The sequence below is a fragment of the Pelophylax lessonae genome (assembly GCF_965119305.1).
Source record: "Pelophylax lessonae genome assembly, chromosome: 2".
Taxonomy (NCBI): Eukaryota; Metazoa; Chordata; class Amphibia; order Anura; family Ranidae; genus Pelophylax; species Pelophylax lessonae.
In genome coordinates, this window is record NC_138769.1 from 146,267,730 (window position 1) to 146,285,624 (window position 17,895).

General features: G+C 40.3%; 1 protein-coding gene across 4 annotated transcripts in view; it reads right to left on the bottom strand.

The window, feature by feature from the left end:
- The window catches only part of SGSM2 (small G protein signaling modulator 2), a 507,049-nt gene that overhangs the window by 76,907 nt on the left and 412,247 nt on the right, over positions 1-17,895 (bottom strand). For all 4 annotated transcript variants that reach the window (XM_082247004.1, XM_082247002.1, XM_082247003.1 and 1 more), the window contains exons 7-9: positions 16,512-16,646; positions 9,651-9,775; positions 357-424 (exon numbers count right to left, since the gene is read on the bottom strand). In XM_082247004.1, the coding sequence (XP_082103130.1) occupies positions 357-424; positions 9,651-9,775; positions 16,512-16,646 (328 nt within the window). The remainder of the gene's footprint in view (positions 1-356; positions 425-9,650; positions 9,776-16,511; positions 16,647-17,895) is intronic.

Consider the following 17,895-nt stretch of genomic DNA (forward strand, 5'->3'; position numbering starts at 1 on the left):
CTGACTGTTCCATACTGTTTAATCAGAAATCTAACTGACTGTGATGAGTCACTTTGCACATTATATTTCTTTATATTGCTTCGGTAAAGAAAACCTGTCAGAAAGGTAAAATGAAGACTGCCATTGCGAGTCTCCTTCTGAAAATGCTGGTTGCTTGACTGTTATGCTGACACAATGATTTTAATACATTGTACAATGAAGATAAAATAATGTTTTAGATCCGTGACAGTGCTAATGCTAGAAGATCAGATTGACATGTATTGCTGGTCATGTGAACTAATATAGATGACTAGCTCATTCTGCAATATAATCTTAATTTTTTTTATACATAATATATGGGTGAAACTTTTACTTACGCTGCTGGTGGCAATGTATACAGACTATCTGACTTATTGGCACGATTAGGGCATAGTCCCAAAACACACTGAGGAGATAGAGAAAAAAAGAATCACTGTAAAATACATGACAAGTTTTACCTGAAATGGTGGTGCTTTATTAAGGCCAACTAATTAAAGGCAATGACCTGAGATAACTATCTACACTACCTGTTATTATTGCTGGTAAGGTGCCCATAGTCATGAGAGGACACAGTCTGTTATCTGGCTGCATTGAGTTAAATCAGAAAATGATCTGGTATCTGTGGGCATTTGCTTACAGTCCAGTCAATAGATAACGGGAAAACATAATCATTCAGGTGTTTAACCTTCTTCCATCTCCAGCTACAAGACAATGTTAGGTTCCAGAGAACACCACTACCACCTCACAGTGCAGCAAGTGGTATGAGCTCAACAGAGAGACAGTCTCATCACTAAATGCTTGTTACTTCTGAGATCTGAATACTGGTATTTTGACATACAAAGCATAACCGGGTGCATACTTCCCCTACTCTACTAAAATAGTTTCAAAACTGATTCACCGTTTTCATGTCTACAATTCAGACAGACACAAATCAATCACACAGCTGTGAGAATGAAATGTACCATTAAAATCCACTGATGGTGAGTTTTTGAGTAGACCAGGTATACAGAGGATCAATGCAAGAAACTTTAAGGGTGTCCAATTTTGAATTTGGGCCTTCTTTCCTGGTTTGTCATAGATGGTTAATGAAAACACAAATGTTGACTGGCATAGAGGTAGCAGCCCCCTGGTCCTATAAACATAGGGGTAACCTAACTGTGTAACCAATTCTGAATTTCTGTATTGAATTTGTATTTGTAAATTGCCAAACCATCAAAAACATTTTAGTAACAGACAGCATCTTGTGGGCAGAGTCACCCCAAAAGGTACCCACACCTTCTGTTGTTTTAAAAATCAAACCTTCTAGTACTGATAGTCACGATGGTGTAGACCTGTTTATTCAAGAGCAGAGATCTCAGCACCAGAATCTCTAAGCAACATTAGAAACCACTAAAACCTTTCAGAAACTCACAGGAACCAACATATTAGTGTTAGGGGTTGCTGAAAAGTAAATGCCAGTCAAACAATAAAAATGTTTATTCAAAAATGGAATGCACAGCTTTCCAGCTGAATGGCACCGATTCTCATTCTGCTACAGCTAGCTGTATTGTTGCCTATCAAATTACAGTTTCTGGTATGCAGGTCAGAATGTTTAGGAGTTTAGGTAATGCTTTCTCTACCACACTGCAGTCTCATGCGTGCATGCTAAAGCATGAAAAGAAAATAGAACATCGGAGAACCACATGGTAAAGGGCTGAAGTTCTACTCAAAGCCCTTTGAGAAGCTCTTGCTATATCTGGCTGTATTGGATGTTTAGTAAAATCAAAATAAGGTAAATTGGTTGGACTTTTTTCAGGATTTTGATATTTTATGTACAGTACTAGTAGTTCATGAACTGAGTTTACTTGTTGTCTGGTAGTATTTTAATTTAAGCTGTAAGTACCCAATCACATTATAGCTAATACTCTTAGTAAGCTGCAATAGTAGGGCACAATGTAATTGCTTTGGAAAAGCCAAAAAATCCACATACTGTACACTTAGCAACAAGAATGTGTAAAATATGGGATTGATGCATAAGTGAACTTTTTATTTAGCAGGTGAGTAAGTGTGCATTCTCTTAATATCTAAGCAAGGAAATCTAGAAAATCAGTAAATGAATTCCTTGTATAAGCCTCCTTGTATTAAAGCAGGGAATCTTGAAAATGAATAAATTCCTTCTCTGTGTAACTCAAATAGAGCATATAAATGGTTAAACATATTGAACTGAAAAAAGCTAAGAGGTTAAATACTGTTTATTACTGCACATCTGCTAACTCTCCTTGAAGTCAGGGTCAGTCTAATAGGCTGACATCTACGTCCCTGATGGTGTTCCTGTACGGATAAGCAAAAATGACCTTTCTACATTTACAAAATGCTGCATAAAAGGTGATGGTAAAATAGTATAATAATATTCTATTGAACACAATCAGATTTACTTGGTACAGTAGTACAAACAACAGTGATATTTATTTTGCAAAACACCACGACAATCTATTACTGATTTTTTGAAAGGTGTTCATTTTTTCAATTTTTTTACAGTTATTGAGCAATATACATTGGGCTAAACATGAAAACCAACTGTGTGTACATGAACACATAGAAAAGGATATTGAGGGGGGGGGGTGCTCACTAAAACTGGTGCACACAGAATCTGATGTAGCTGCACATAGTAACCAATCAGCTTCTAACTTCACCTTGTTCAATTCAACTTTGACAATACAACCTAGAAGCTGATTGGTTACTATGCAGAGTTGCACCAGTTTTAGTAATTCCTCCCCAATTTGTCTGCCTTGGCTGATGACTTAGTTTCCCTTGCTCAACCCAATGTCTCTATCCTCAAATTAAAGAATTCTATCTCATCTCCAACTTAAAAATTAACTACTCAAAATCATTTGTTTTAAATATCTCTCTTCCCTCTGAAATTCTGACTCTCTGAAAGAAGAACAGCATTACTCCAGAAAATTCACAAACTTCAAAACTCTGTGTAACTCTTACATACCACTTTGACATGTTACCTCCCATATATATTTTAGTCTGTTCTGAAAATACACATCCAATCAAGACCCCGTAGTGACCTCCTGTAACAGGGACTTAGACATTGACTTGTCAGAGAATGATTGAGAACAAATAAACACAATTTTTTTAAAAAGGTTCCATCAACATTAGTATACATATAAGAAAAAAAGTACAAACTTCATAATAGATGGTACTGCGTACTCCTACACAAATTCTCAGAAGGCATCCTAATTACTCCTTGGATGGTCCTGCCCATAAATTAAACCAGTTTGGTCACAAGTAGAGGAACTAAAAATAATTACTGGCCACCACACTGCCGACACTGGGGAGATACAGTTCATTGAGGGAACCATGAATTCCAACATGTACTTTGACATACTGAAGCAGAGCATAATCCCCTCCCTTCAGAGACTGGGCCGCAGGGCAATATTCCAACATGATAATGACCACAAACACACCTCCAAGACGACTACTGCCTTGCTAAAGAAGCTGAGGGTAAGGGTGATGGACTGGCCAAGCATGTCTCCAGACCTAAACCCTATTGAGCATATGTGGGGCATCCTCAAATGGAAGGCAAAGGAGCGCAAGGTCTCTAACATCCACTAGGTCCATGATGTCATCACGCAGGTGTGGAAGAGGACTCCAGTGGCAACCTGTGAAGCTCTGGTGAACTCCATGCCCAAGAGGGTTAAGGCAGTACTGGAAAAGAATGGTGGCCACACAAAATATTGACACTGTAGGCCCAATTTGTATATTTCCAACTAGGGGTGTACTCACTTTTGTTGCCAGCGGTTTAAACATTATTGGCTGTGTGTTGAGTTATTTTGAGGGGACAACAAATTTACACTGTTATACAAGCAGTACACTCATTACTTTACATTGTAAAGCAAGCTACTCACTAGGGGGGAACCTCTGGGTGAATCTAAGATGGAAAAGGACCTGGGGGTACTAGTGGACAACAGGCTTGGCAGTGGCATGCAATGCCAAGCCGCTGCAAGCAAAGCCAACAAAATGCTGGCATGTATAAAAAATGGGATTCCCTCTAGAAATAAAGAGATTATTCTCCCACTCTACAAGACTCTGGTCCGGCCACATCTGGAGTATTCCGTCCAGTTCTGGGCACCGGTACTCAGAAAGGATGTGCTGGAACTGGAGAGAGTCCAGAGAAGGGCAACAAAAATAATTAGGGGAATGGAGGACATCAGCTATGAGGAAAGACTCAAGCATTGAACTTATTCTCTCTGGAGAAGAGACGTTTGAAAGGGGATATGATATCAATGTACAAATACTGTACTGGTGATGACCCTAGCATAAGGAACAAACTTTTTAGGGAAAGGGAATACAATAAGACATGTGGCCACTCACTAAAACTAGAGGAGAAACGGTTTAACCTTAAAATACATAAGGGGTTCTTTACTGTCAGAGCAGTAAGGATGTGGAATTCTCTTCCACAAGCAGTAGTATCAGCAGGAAGCATTGATAGTTTCAAAAAACTATTATATGGGCACCTTAAAGACCACAAAATACAGGGGTATACAATGTATGGTTGACAGCAAACACAAACACACACATCATAGGTTGAACTGGATGGACTGATGTCTTTTTTCAACCTCACAAACTATGTAACTATGTAACTATGTAGCAAAGTGTCATTTCCTCAGTGTTGTCACATGAAAAGATATAATAAAATATTTAGAAAAATGTAAGGGGTGTACTCACTTTTGTGAGATACAGTACAAGTGCTCCTTGCCTTCCCATCTACCTAATGATGTGAAGATGTCATCCGAAGACTTTAGAAATCACCATACAAACCTGACGTCGGAGGCTGGTTCAGATGCATTGATTTCAGAGCAGAAATGGGGGAGCTAATCCATATTAGCAATGATAATATATCTCCCTACATTCGTACATGGTTGTGGTGAACATTATTTAAACTAACTGACATATAAAGGCACATAGCAAGCTATGGCATAATAGCAATGGCAGCTGCCCTCCCAGGTAACCATATACGTAACACTTTCAGGTTGTGATTATACCTTAATGAGAGATATTAGGAAACCTAATTTTGATCATGTTCAAGGATAATCAGGGCTTTATGGCAAGCAGTGCTGATACTTCAACTGGACAAGGCTTTTTACAGAAAGTTGCAATGGTCTTCAGAGGTAAGTTATGTAATTGTGTACAAAAACTACCTTTATAAAATTAGAGTGTGCTAACCCCACCATTTATGAGGATACATGCAATGCTGCTCACAGGATACGTGGTTGAGTGTTGCTCCATGGGGAAAATAGGGAGTCAATACACTGAAAAAGGAAGGAGTTTTTAAAGAGACGTAGGAACTTTGATATGTACTGTATATCATTTTAACCAAGTTAATCCTGACAATTAAAATCAAAGGCAGTGTATTCCGAAATCAAAGTTTGGTATCCATCTGTTTATTTAGGATTTAAGCTAAGGGGAAGGGGGTGGGGGTGAGCAATATCAGTATGAACTACTATCCCTAAGTTTTAAAAGCTATGGTATTTGTTGTTCAGAAATTTGTGCATAGCAGACAGGGGTAGATTTTGGAGGGACCTATAGGAAAATGCCATCAGTTTCTTCTAGCTGACCCTCAAATGGCCTTAAATGTAAAAAAAAAAAGGTCAAAGCAGAAAGCAAGAAGTCTAGCCTCTCCCCTCCTCAAAACAGCAATTGACATGCAGGATTTCAGTTTTCTAGGATAGCAGATCAATTGAAGTGGTGACTGCAGTCTAGAAATAAAGCATTGTATTGCAGTTGGTGGTATATCAATACTAAGCATGAACCGAATATGTTAGTCTGGCAATCAAATGCAGATTTGTCCCCATAGCTACCCGTGGTTGTGAAAGTTAGACCATGAAAGAAACTAGACAGAAGAAAAATTGATGTGTTTGGGCTATGTTGCCGGAGAAGGTCCCTTTGCATTCCATGGACAGCAAAGATGACAAACAAGTAAACGCTGGAACACATAAAACCAGATATTTCACTGGATTTCACTGGATGGCAGATTATAAAACTCAGCCTCATCTATTTTAGACATGTAATGCAATTGAACTCACTGGAGAAAGTACTGTAACTATACTCAGTTTGGTTAGTGACAAAACGAAGCAAGGCTTCCTTATAGGAATGGGCTCAGGCGTGTTTGGATCCTAGTCCCTACCCATCTGATCAATCCCACCAGGAAGCTGTCACTGCACACCGCCAATCAAAGGCAGTGAGGCATTTCCCAGCCTGAAGCTGCACATACGCCCTGACCAGGATCGTAATTGGCGGTGTGCAGTGATGGCTTCCTGGTGGGAATGCTTAGGTGGGCTGGGACTAGGATCTGAACAGGCCTGAGCCCATCCCTACATCCTGATGCTTAGACACCATAAAAACTGACACCAAGCAGAACATGAACCAACTAAAGGAAGAAGTACAAGAAAAAAAAAAAGGGGAGATATCAGACACCACTGAACATAAGGCCTTAGCAAACAGGTCAACATTTTCTATTAAGGAATAGAAAATATTCTGCAGAGCCATCAAGTAAACCAAAGCATCGCCTGTATACAGGGATATTCTTTCCTCTCTCTATGTTCCTCTGCCTGGGAACATAGGAACAGGGAGAGTGGAAAACCTTGGCAGATGTCCTTCTGGAGGATGAAGGTAAAAAATACATAAAAAAAAAAACAAAATGGAAATTATTATCCTGTGTGCTGGCACAAGATATATTTAGGGTGTATTTAGGGAACAGCAGCCTAAAATAATAGTATTGTTTGAGTTTAATTTGATGATTGGACATCAATCATTTGATGTGCAATTGCCATTAATTTTAAAGAGTGCATATATTAAACAGCATGCAGGATAATAATTTAAATATTGCTTTTAATTAATTAATTTATATTTATATTCATGTATACCTAGAATTAATTGGTATTCACATTGGGGGTTTATGCGGTGTATAATATAAGCCGCTGAATAGGATGGTTACACAACGTTCACACCTCCCATTCTGTACTTGGACTATCAGCATCTCTACATTCCAACATTCCATGGTGATTGGATCAAGCTGTCTGTGCTATCCATGTGTATAAATGCTGCGTATCTTCCTGACATTCATTAGAACTGAAGAAGTGGCTTGGAGAAGCTATGAAACATATTTAATATTATAGATAAAATATGTCCACTGAATGTGACTAAATACTATTATCTATAACATGGCCTGGACACATGAAAGGGAGAACATGCATTGTACTCTTTTGTGTTTGTTAACTCTATGTCTCTCCACAACCACAACACTACCTGCATATAGTTTGCTTTGGTTAATTTGATCCTGTCTAAATTGGCACTATAAAAAATACTTATAATATTAGTTACGGAGCTCCTGTATGTGCATGTCAGTGTGCTAATACTCTCTTTGTTATGCACCTCTACCTCCCATCTGGGGATAGCAACACACAGGGGGATATTGTACCCAGTCTGATCTGAGGTTGCAGGAGAAAAAGAGAGTAACATAACCTTGTATAACTATGAACAGAATATGTAGTCATGGACTTTGTGTGGACATATAGAAAAGAAAATGAGTACCATAATGAAATCTCCACATACTGTAGAGGTTTAAAACATGCAAATATTCTGACTACAGTTTACATGTGGGCTTGACACGTTTCAGGAATTCTTCTTTAGGAGCGCATGTGACAGAATTAGTACACTGGAACACACTCCTATTGTTTACTAGAGTATTATCAGTCAGTAGGATAGACTGGAATTCATAGCATGTACTGTATATGTTGCCAGTAGAGGTGCAAATGAGTGAAGCTGCTGCCTCTCGGATGAAAAATGAAGGTACACTTAGTAAACAGTGAATGGTCTTGTACACAGAATCTTAAAATAAAAGGTCCAAATTCCAAATGGAGAACCATCCAGACCAATGTGAGTGAGTCACCATAAAGACGGCATGGTAACCAAAGTAGTCAACGCACATACTGTATATTCCAATGAGGGGGCTGTGACATAACACTTTGGCACACCACTTGGGTGCTTCCGCCAAACAGTGCCTCCTGCTCTCCCAAATACTTCCAGCAGACTGAGAGCTAATACCAGCCCTTTTACCCTAAGCATCATACGCACACAAGATGTTGAGGTAGAACCAAAGGAATGACTGTTTATTGAACAGAAATACAGGTTTTTTTATACACTTCAAAAGTAGGTCAGTCACCACATGAACAATAAAACCAACCTCCAAGAGTTAGCCAAATTAGCCAAGAGACAGAAACAATAGGTAACTCAGTTAACAAAAGGGAATGCACATCTAGGAGGCACACAATGAGAGAGACACACTTCATAAACACATAACACCTTAATAAACAGATCATAGCAGGAGACCCCCAGCGTCAGGTTGCTTTGAGCTGATTATATTAACAACTGCTCTGAGTCTCACAATTTAAAGCAGTCAATACTGATTTGGGCATAGAGGCCCAAATATATATCTGGGTCCTCTAGTTTCCAGAGTCTGTGTTCTGGGGAAACATGGACTTGAATCTAAAGTAAAATTATTGCAACTGTTCCCAAGGCACACACCTCCCAAAGAATTGGGTTCCCTTAAAAGCCAGGGCCCATAGTCAGTAGGCAATAGGCCACCCTGCAGTGCTTCCAAAAGCCCCTGTCCTGGTTGGGTCTGTCACAGGGGCTCTTAATAAGTATCTTAGAAACAAATTCAGTTCACATGAATACAGCCTGTGCTGTCCTGTCACTCTGAGGAAGCGTTTACGTGTAGGGCTAGTCTGCTGATGCCATCACGCCAGGAGACGTAATTGTGTGAGCACTGTGGTGCTGAATACACTCATGATAGCAGACCTTGACTTACACATTAGCTGTATGTGAGGAACTGTGTCAAATACTTTTACAAAATCCAAATATACTATATCCCCAGTCACTCCCTTGCCTAAGTTTTTGCTTACTTTCTCATAAAAAAAAAAAATCAGATTTGTTTGACAACTTTGGTCTCTCATGAATCCATGCTGACTATTGATTAAAATATTGTTTTTCTAGCATAAACTATGCTTTTATTAAACTCTCAAGTATCTGCCTAACTATAGAAGATAAATTAACCAGTCTGTAGTTGCTCGATAAAGACTTTGATGCTTTTTTAACTATAGGCACCACATTGGCCTTATGCAAATCCAGTGGTACTACACCAGTCAAAGTTGTACCTGAAAAGGCCATCTCAGCTACTCCAGATTTTCATTTTTTTTTACACCATTTTGGTTCTTCCCTTACTTCCTGTCTTGGTGACACCTGTACAAAAAATGGGGGATGCAGTTGTCACCAAAACAGGAAGGCACAAATAGTAATAACATGCATTGCCAGAATTTCTAAACTCTCCACTTGACTCAGATTGTGATTTTGTTTTTGTCCCAATATTTCCTGTCCTGACAGAAGTGAGGAGAAAGCTCCCCAAAAGAGATACAGACAGCAGTAAAAAAAACAAATTCCTTTCTGATTTTATAGAACACAAAATACAAAGCATAGAAAGTTTTGGCAGAAGTTGTATTTTAAATTTTAATTATTTTGTTGACGTTTGGGTGAATTTCTTTGACACCTTCAGCCCAATCTTTACATTGTTACTGTCATGGTATTACCTTTTTTCGAGTTCTGATTCTCCCAGCGTCCCATTTAATAACTGGTTAGGAGTCCATTTTAATGTCAAGTTTTCCCCGCTCTGATGAAGTGAAAGATATCCAGGAATAGCTTCCATATCTTCTTTCTACAGAAGAGTTTAAATGTTACAAACATTTACATATTTCAGGACAAATCAAATCAAGGTCTTGAATATAATATTTTAGTATATATGCCTGTTTTGTGTAATAATACTTTCCCAGTTGAAGACACTGGACATGCCACACATATCCAAAAAAATGTCATCATAGTACACATGACATTTGTAACATGTCCAGTCCTTGCAACAATGGTGTATCCTTCCCTCCCAAATGGCGTACATTCTCAGCTCTGAAAATTAAGCTGTGAGTTGCTGTGTACATTCACCAGCTCTAGCAGCTGCAGCTGTCAAAAAAGAATCATCTGACTCTGTGTTTATCTACATAGTTGAGACTAGTGATGGGCCGAACACCCCCCTCTTCGGTTCACACCAGAACACCTCGACAGGGGAAAAGTTTGTTAGAACTATTGAAGTCTATGGGACTCGAACCTGAAAAATTAAAAAGTCCTAATTTTAAAGGCTTAAATGCAAGTTATTGCCTACAAAAAGTGTATGGGGGTCCGGGTACTGCACTGGGGGACATGTACCAATGCAAATTTTTTTTTTTTGAAACAATCGTTTTTACAGGAGCAGTGATTTTAATGATGCTTAAAGTGAAACAATAAAAATGAAAGATTCCTTTAACTATGGTCCCCTTAATGTGCCTGTAAATTGGCGCATGTGTGCGATGTATGTAGCCTGCTGCAGCAATATTGACATTTCTAAAGGAAAAAATGTCATTTAAACTTGCTCGTGGCTATAATGTAATGTCAGCTCCTGGAAATACAGATAAAAAAACATAAAAAAAATGATGTAAGGCCCCCCCCCCCCAGTCCCTTCGGGTCTGGTATGGATTTGGTTCTGGTACGCCAAAATTAAATTAAAAAATAATTAAATTAATTTAAAAACGTGCAGGCGCTGGGTGCAGGAATGGGCCCTGCTGTTAAAAATTCGATACAAAATTTAAATTGCATGTATTTGCCATACAGGTGCAGAAAAATTAGGCTTTGGGTGTTGGTGGTGCCTGAACACCGCAACCCCTCACAGTTACTCTTGCTGGGCGCAGGAATGGACCCTGCTGTTAAAAATTAGAAACAACCAGTGAAATCCCTGTACTTATTATACAGGTGCAGAAAAATTGGGCCTTGGGTGTTGGTGGTGCCCTAAACCAAAAACATTGTTGGAAGCTAGCATAATCAAGATTCAGGAATAGGATAGGCAGCATATGCAGTCTTCAAGGGATGCCATACCCCTAGCAAATTCAATCAGTTACATCAGCATCAGGAGCTTGATAGCTGCTGTTGATCCAGTACTGATTCATTTTGATAAATGTCAGCTGGTCAACAGAGTCTGTGGATAGACGCACTCTTTTATCCATCAAAACTTCCAGCAGCACTGAATGTCCATTCGGAAAGCACGCTGGAAGCAGGACAGGCCAGTAGCTCGATTACATATTGAGCAAGTTCTGGCCAGTGGTCCATCCTCAAGACCCAGTAACCCAGTGGATGCTCAGTTGGAAAGGTCTCCAAGTTTGCTCTTGCCCCTTGATATTCCTGCACCATATGATGGAGACGCTGCCGGTGTTTGCTTAAACCTAACAGCCCTGGACTAAAGAACTGTATAAAGAAATTTGTCAGCCGGCTGCCTTCTCCACCTCTCCTCCTTTGGCGGAATGATGCCTCAGAAACACGTCCAGAGAACGTTAACCTCCCAGTGTCTGAAAAGGTGTTACACAAATTTTTATCCAAGGCATCCTCAAGATGTTTCATGCTCTGCTCCCTCTGGCAAGGAAGATTGAGCACTGCAACTTTACCCTTGTAACGTGGATCAAGAAGGCTTGCCAAACAGTAATAATTCCTCTCCTTGATACCACAAATCCTCTGGTCCTTTTGCAGGTTTTGCAGAATCAGGGAGCCCATGCAGCATAAGTTTGAGGAGGCCTGCGATTCTGAGTCCTGTGGGTAACTAAGGATGACATTGTCAGGAGCAACCTCTCGCCAGCCATGTACAACTCCTGGGGTTTCTGGGGAATGACAATCATCCCTTGAAGACTGTTGTATGTTATCCTCTACATCCATGCTGCCACAATCCTCCTCCTCCTGCTCCTGTGTATTTTGTGGCCCCCCAAGAATGATATCTGCATAAAGGGGGCCTTGTGAGGAAAGAAAGTCCTCCTCTTTCTCCTGCTGTTCTGCCTCAAGTGCCCTCTCCATGATTCCACGAAGCGTGTGCTCCAGCAGGAAGACTAGAGGGATAGTGTCACTGATGCATGCATCGTCGTGGCTCACCATCCTTATGGCACTCATTGCTATACCATCATCCCTCCCAGTGCAGGTTTTTGAGAAGACATAAGGTATAGTAGGGGTAGAGATCTCAGATGAGGAGCAAGGTGAAGTATGCTTTTTTTATGATGTTGGTCTTTCAGGTGCTGTTGCGAACGGACTGCATGGCAGGTCGTCAAATGTCTTGTCAAGCATGTGGTGCCCAAGCAACTGGTGTTCTGGCCACACTTGATCCGCTTCAGACAGAGATTGCAAACAGCAACGCTGCGGTCTACTGTACATGTGGTGAATAAAGTCCACATCAATGAACTTTTGGAAGTCAGCGGGGAGTTAGCAGTGCCCTGCACCTGTGGAGCCCTGTGGTGTGATGCAATAGGGTGGCTGCCCTTAAGGCAGCTCCCTGAGCACATCCTGCCTCATTGGGAGTGTGTCACCTCCTCCTCCTTCTCCTCACTTTCCTCCTCTATTCTCCCAGGCTCCCAAGTACAGTCAATGAGCTCATCATCCCATCCCTTCTCGTCACTAGAGCAAACTAGACAGTATGCTGCAGCTGTGGCAACATGACTACTAGTTTCTTGTCCATCATTGTCACCCCCCTCTCTCTAGGCTCATGTTATTCCCTTCCTCAACCTGGGAACCAACATGAGAGCATTTAAATTGCTGCGCGTCCCCCAGCATCATGTAACTGATCAAATAATTCAGGTGACTCCTCCGGGCATGATGGTGAAGCATCCGAAGGAGTAGCTGTAGACAAGGAGCCTGTGGAATGGGCCACTTTGGCAGCTGCGGTGGAAGGCAAACTAGTATGAGCCTGTGTGACAGAGGACTAGGAGGATGAGGACGGCTTAGTTATCCCCTCCACCAACTCTTCTGCATGTTGTGGCTCAATAACACTGCCAGCACCAGAAAAAAAGGATAAGTATGCCCCGCCTTTAGAGGATGCACCATGTCCGTGGCCACCACTTCTCACTGTGGACACAGAGGCTGCTTGCCCTCTTTTAGTAGCCTGTGCGCGTCTGCCTCTCCTTGTTGGTCTTTTGGACATGATGGGGATTTTGGGGGGAGGGGGGTGTATAACAGTTTTTTTTATAGAATGTGGGATAGAAATATGATGCTTTAGTGCAATAATTTTGTGCTTGGTGCACTATAAAACTGTTTTATTATTGTGTTTTATTTTTTTGGGGGATGGGGGATTTTTATAACTTTTTAGTATAGAGTATGGAAAGGGAATATGGTGATTGGGTGCAATACTTTTGTGCTTGGTGCACTATGAACTGTTTTATTATATTTTTTTATTAGTAAAGAAAAAATTAATAAAGCCAAAAAAAAAAGAAAACCCCTGCTGAGGCAGAAGGAATAGCTGAGATGCACAAGGGGGTACAGCAATTATGCCCCTTATATTATTAGTGCTGGTTTACCACCAACAAAAATCACCCACTTCTGGAGCTGAAGGAATAGCGTCTGAGATGCACAAGGGCGTACAGCAATTATGCCCCTAATATTATTAGTGCTGGTTCACCAGCAACAAAAACACCCACTTCTGAAGCTTAAGGAATATCACCTGAGATGCACAAGGGGAGGCGATTTCTGCAATTAATGCTGCCCGGAAGGAATACTGGTTTCAAACCAATCACCTGGATGATTGTGAGTCAGAGGCTTCAGCCATTTTCGCGGAATCCCCAACAGCAGAATCCTATTCACTGTTGGGGATTCCGCGAAAATGGCTGAAGCCTCTGACTCACAATCATCCAGGTGATTGGTTTGAAAACAGTATTCCTTCCGGGCAGCAATAATTAGCACAGGGGCAACAAAATCTTGCCTTGCACTACACTTCCCTGACCTGGTCAGATTTTAGGCTTTTAGCAAGCAGACTTTTCAAATCCAGTGACAAAAATAGCAGCCTACTAGCTAACTTGGTGGCGGAGCCACATTTTCAAATTGTTTTACGAGAAATTCATTCTGCTTCTGGAGCATTGATCTCTGACCAGGCTGGAATACTCCAGGTATTCCAGAATTTTTATGGCTCTCCTTACAGTCAACCCCCACCATACCCAATGGCAGACCTTTTAGCGGAATTGAGGCATTTACCCCTACTCTCTCTAAGGGTGGGTAGTTGTAAGTACAGGTGTACTAGATAAGGTTTCTGTGCATATGATTTATGGGCCTGGGTATGCCCATAAGATCCTGATTTGTAATCCAAACTTTCTCATAACCTGATAAAAAGAAGTTTGGAAAAAAGGTCCCTGTGATGCAGCACTGAAAACTCTACTAATATCCTGTTAATTTAAGGGTGAAATGCACTGCATTGACAGTACATTTACTTTCAACCATACACTTTTTCATGAGGATCCTGAGTTTTTAAAGAGGTGCTAAACCCAAAACCAAAAATGTAATGTATTGCAGCTTACCAATCATTAGATGCAGTGGCTGCATTTGTTTTTTTAGACTTTTTTCTTTTTGATTGCACCTGGTGATCTAGCCAGTAACACACCTCCTATATTAGAGTGCCCCCACTCTGGATACAGGAGCACAACGGCACCTTTAGACAGCAGCATTGCCAGTCTGGGGGGAGGGGAGTTTTAGATGCACTAGCAGATAGATGCACTAAAAAATTTCAGCCATACTCCAGCTGACACATTCAAGCAGTTACAATAACAGCTTTTTTCCCTTTTCGGTTAAAGGTTTTACATGAATGAATGAGTTGAACATTGTAAGCACCCCTGTTTAGTTTAAATAGTTTGTCTCAACCATCTAACTGCTACAACTGGAGAACAGCTTATTCCATACCTCCCAACTTTTTGGGATGGGAATGAGGGACACTTATTAGCAAGCGTATGTAGGCAGAGGACACACCCGCTGCTACGCCCCCTTAAAGGAAAATTATACAAAAATATGATTAAATAAACCCACTACTATTCCTTTATACCTGCTTTTGAAATGTAGAAATGTAGCATTTTAGAAATTGGATGAAAGATTTAGCACTGGGAAAAACTTTTTGAAAGATATAAAGTGCATTTTATATACAACTGTATAGATCAGACCAAAATGAGGGACAAATGAGGAGGAAAAAGGGACAGGGGGACTTTGTTCCAACTCAGGGACAATCCCTCGAAATTAGGGACAGTTGGGAGTGATCTTATTCTGTTAAACAACAACAGAGCTCCTGGCTGAATCACCAGCTGAAAATATCAGAAAGAAAGCCTATAAAAGAAAATGAATGCAGCCATCAGCTCTAAAATTTGATAAGCTGCAATATAATACTGTAAATGTTTGTTTTTCAGTTTAAGGGCCCTTTCACACGGGCACTCCGTATGTCCACAAATCATCCTATTTTTTTGCGGATGATTTACTGACATAATGTAAGTCAATGGCATTGCGGATGTCAGCGGAATACCATCCGCTGACATCCGATTTTCTTCCTTTCAGTTCTGTTCCGTTTTTTGGAACGGAACAGAACCCTATTTTTCCTCAGTTCAAAAAACGGAAAGGAAGCAAAATCGGATGTCAGCGGTGTCATTGGAGAATAAAAACTGATCGCTCGTGTGAAAGAGCCCTAATACCACTTTAAATTCTTCCCTTCCACTCCAAAGGAATTAATAATATTACCCTAAACTGCATGTGGCCAAATAGAGCCAAACAGGAATATGGAGTGCAAAACAACTGAATATTCTGGAATTTAGATTATGTTTTTATATATATAAACTTGAATAAAGTGTAAACTATAAAACTATTATTGCACAAGAGTGTAGCATGTTTAGTCTTTTTCTAGATTTAGACAGTGGTACATACTTGAACAGATCTGCTTTAAAAGGAACCTGTTACTACTTTTGCTAAAAGTTTTAGGTATCAGAATCAGTCTGATACAAGTCTTACCTCTAACAGCAGTGGCTACTCCCCCACTGCCTTGCAGCCTACCAGCCCAGGTCAGCCTAGGACTACTTACACACATAAAGAGGTTTTCGTTCAACTCAGTAGGCTGAACAAAAAAAAAAAAAAAAGACGGATCGCTGTACTAACACAAATGATGTAGTGCTATGATCTCCCCCCGCTGTGCTTCTGTGTTTTGACAGGGTGACTACCCCCCGCAAGGACACACCGATCAGTGTTGGCAGCCATTGGCTGCAAGTGTTGATCAGGTGTTTTTCTAGCATGTCCCTTCGACAAAAGCCAGTTGTTATATCAGCTTCTGTTGGAAAGAAAGCTGTACACACTGACCGAATGTCAGACAGTTTCTGTTGAACCGGCAGATATTCGGCCTGCGTGTACCCAGCTCAAATCTTAATGATCTGACTGCCCCAACAGTGGAGCCTAGCCTCACATTCAAAGAGTAAGTCTATGCTTGCTAGTTGAAATTGTCTTTTGTTCCTGATCTATAATAATACCGTATATATAACATTTAAAAGTATACATAAAATTAGACTACTGAAATCTGATGACCTTAGCAGAAATATAAGTTTACTTACTGGTTGAACCAGAACATTGTTTTTCCCGTAGAGTAGATGTATTTTGGAATTCTGGTGAAGTGACTCAACATATTCTCGTGCTGATGCTGCAAATTTGTCCTCTGACATGCTACCACTGGAATGACGCTTCTTAATCTGTGAAAAGTGGAAAGCTTTCAATCAGGAGGTTGTCATAGCAAGTACGTAGATGTTATCAAGTACAGGGGGGAGCACTGGTCAAAGTGACCGCATTAAAATAACTACGCGCTTTTATTTTATTGCGTTTGCATGCTGCAAAAAATACTAGCTGCTCAGTCGACACAAAACTGACATGGGAAGTTCACAGAAGGATTCACTGAATGTATAATATGCTTTGTAAGCCCTCAGGCTACTCATGGTTCATATTGCCCATATAGTCTTCTAACAGTTACAATAAGTTCATTCATGCAACATGATCCCAAAACCAGATTCAGTAGGTATATACAAATAAACTGTTACTTGTCAACAATAGATTTCCATCTATTCCATCCTCTAGAAAAAATATCTATTTGTTGGAGGAAGGCACAAGGGCCCAAAGATGTTATCTATTCATTTGTAACTGATAAATATGGGTCTGCAACCTCATTATATATACACATCTACAGGATATCAAAGTGATCAGTCTTATAATGGCCATAGAGGCTTTGATAAATGATCCAACTATCCTGATAAGAATAGTCAATCAACAGTTGAAAACTCAATCAGTCGATCAATATGTCACACATGGGGAATTGGACATTTAATAGATAGTTGGAAGATACGATCATCATAACGCATCTCTGTTTCCACCATGCAGTCTTGTAATCTAATCACTCAAAATATGATTGGGTTCTTGATCTTGACCAAAGCATCTCTGTTGATGAAAAATGATCAATCATTTTCCACTCTAGCCAACCGACTCTTTATGATCAAATCTGATCTAAATCAATCATAAGGGAAGTTTTGGATAATAGACTTTTTGCAGATTTGATCATCATATAATACAATCGTAGCGTGTATGGCTACCATTAATTATGTACATTTCTCAGTGTATGTTAATGATTTTCAAATTTTGTTTTTGTCTATATGTGCTTTGTATGATATAATATACCCAGGGCTTTTTTTTCTCAGAGAATAGGTACAGGAACTCCTCCTTTCTGGGTATCCGCCCCTATCAACCTTCGAGAATCGTTCCTTGATTCCAAACCCCACCCACCTCCCAGTACGGCCCCTTTTAGAGAATATAGAACCAAGTAACATTTGTGGTATAAAGTAATTTGCATGGAATTTGTTAACGATAACAAGAAAAGCAGTAAAATAGATCCCCTGCAGCCAGGAACAATGGATTTCCCCGGCAACAATGGACCACCTGCAACAAAATACCCCC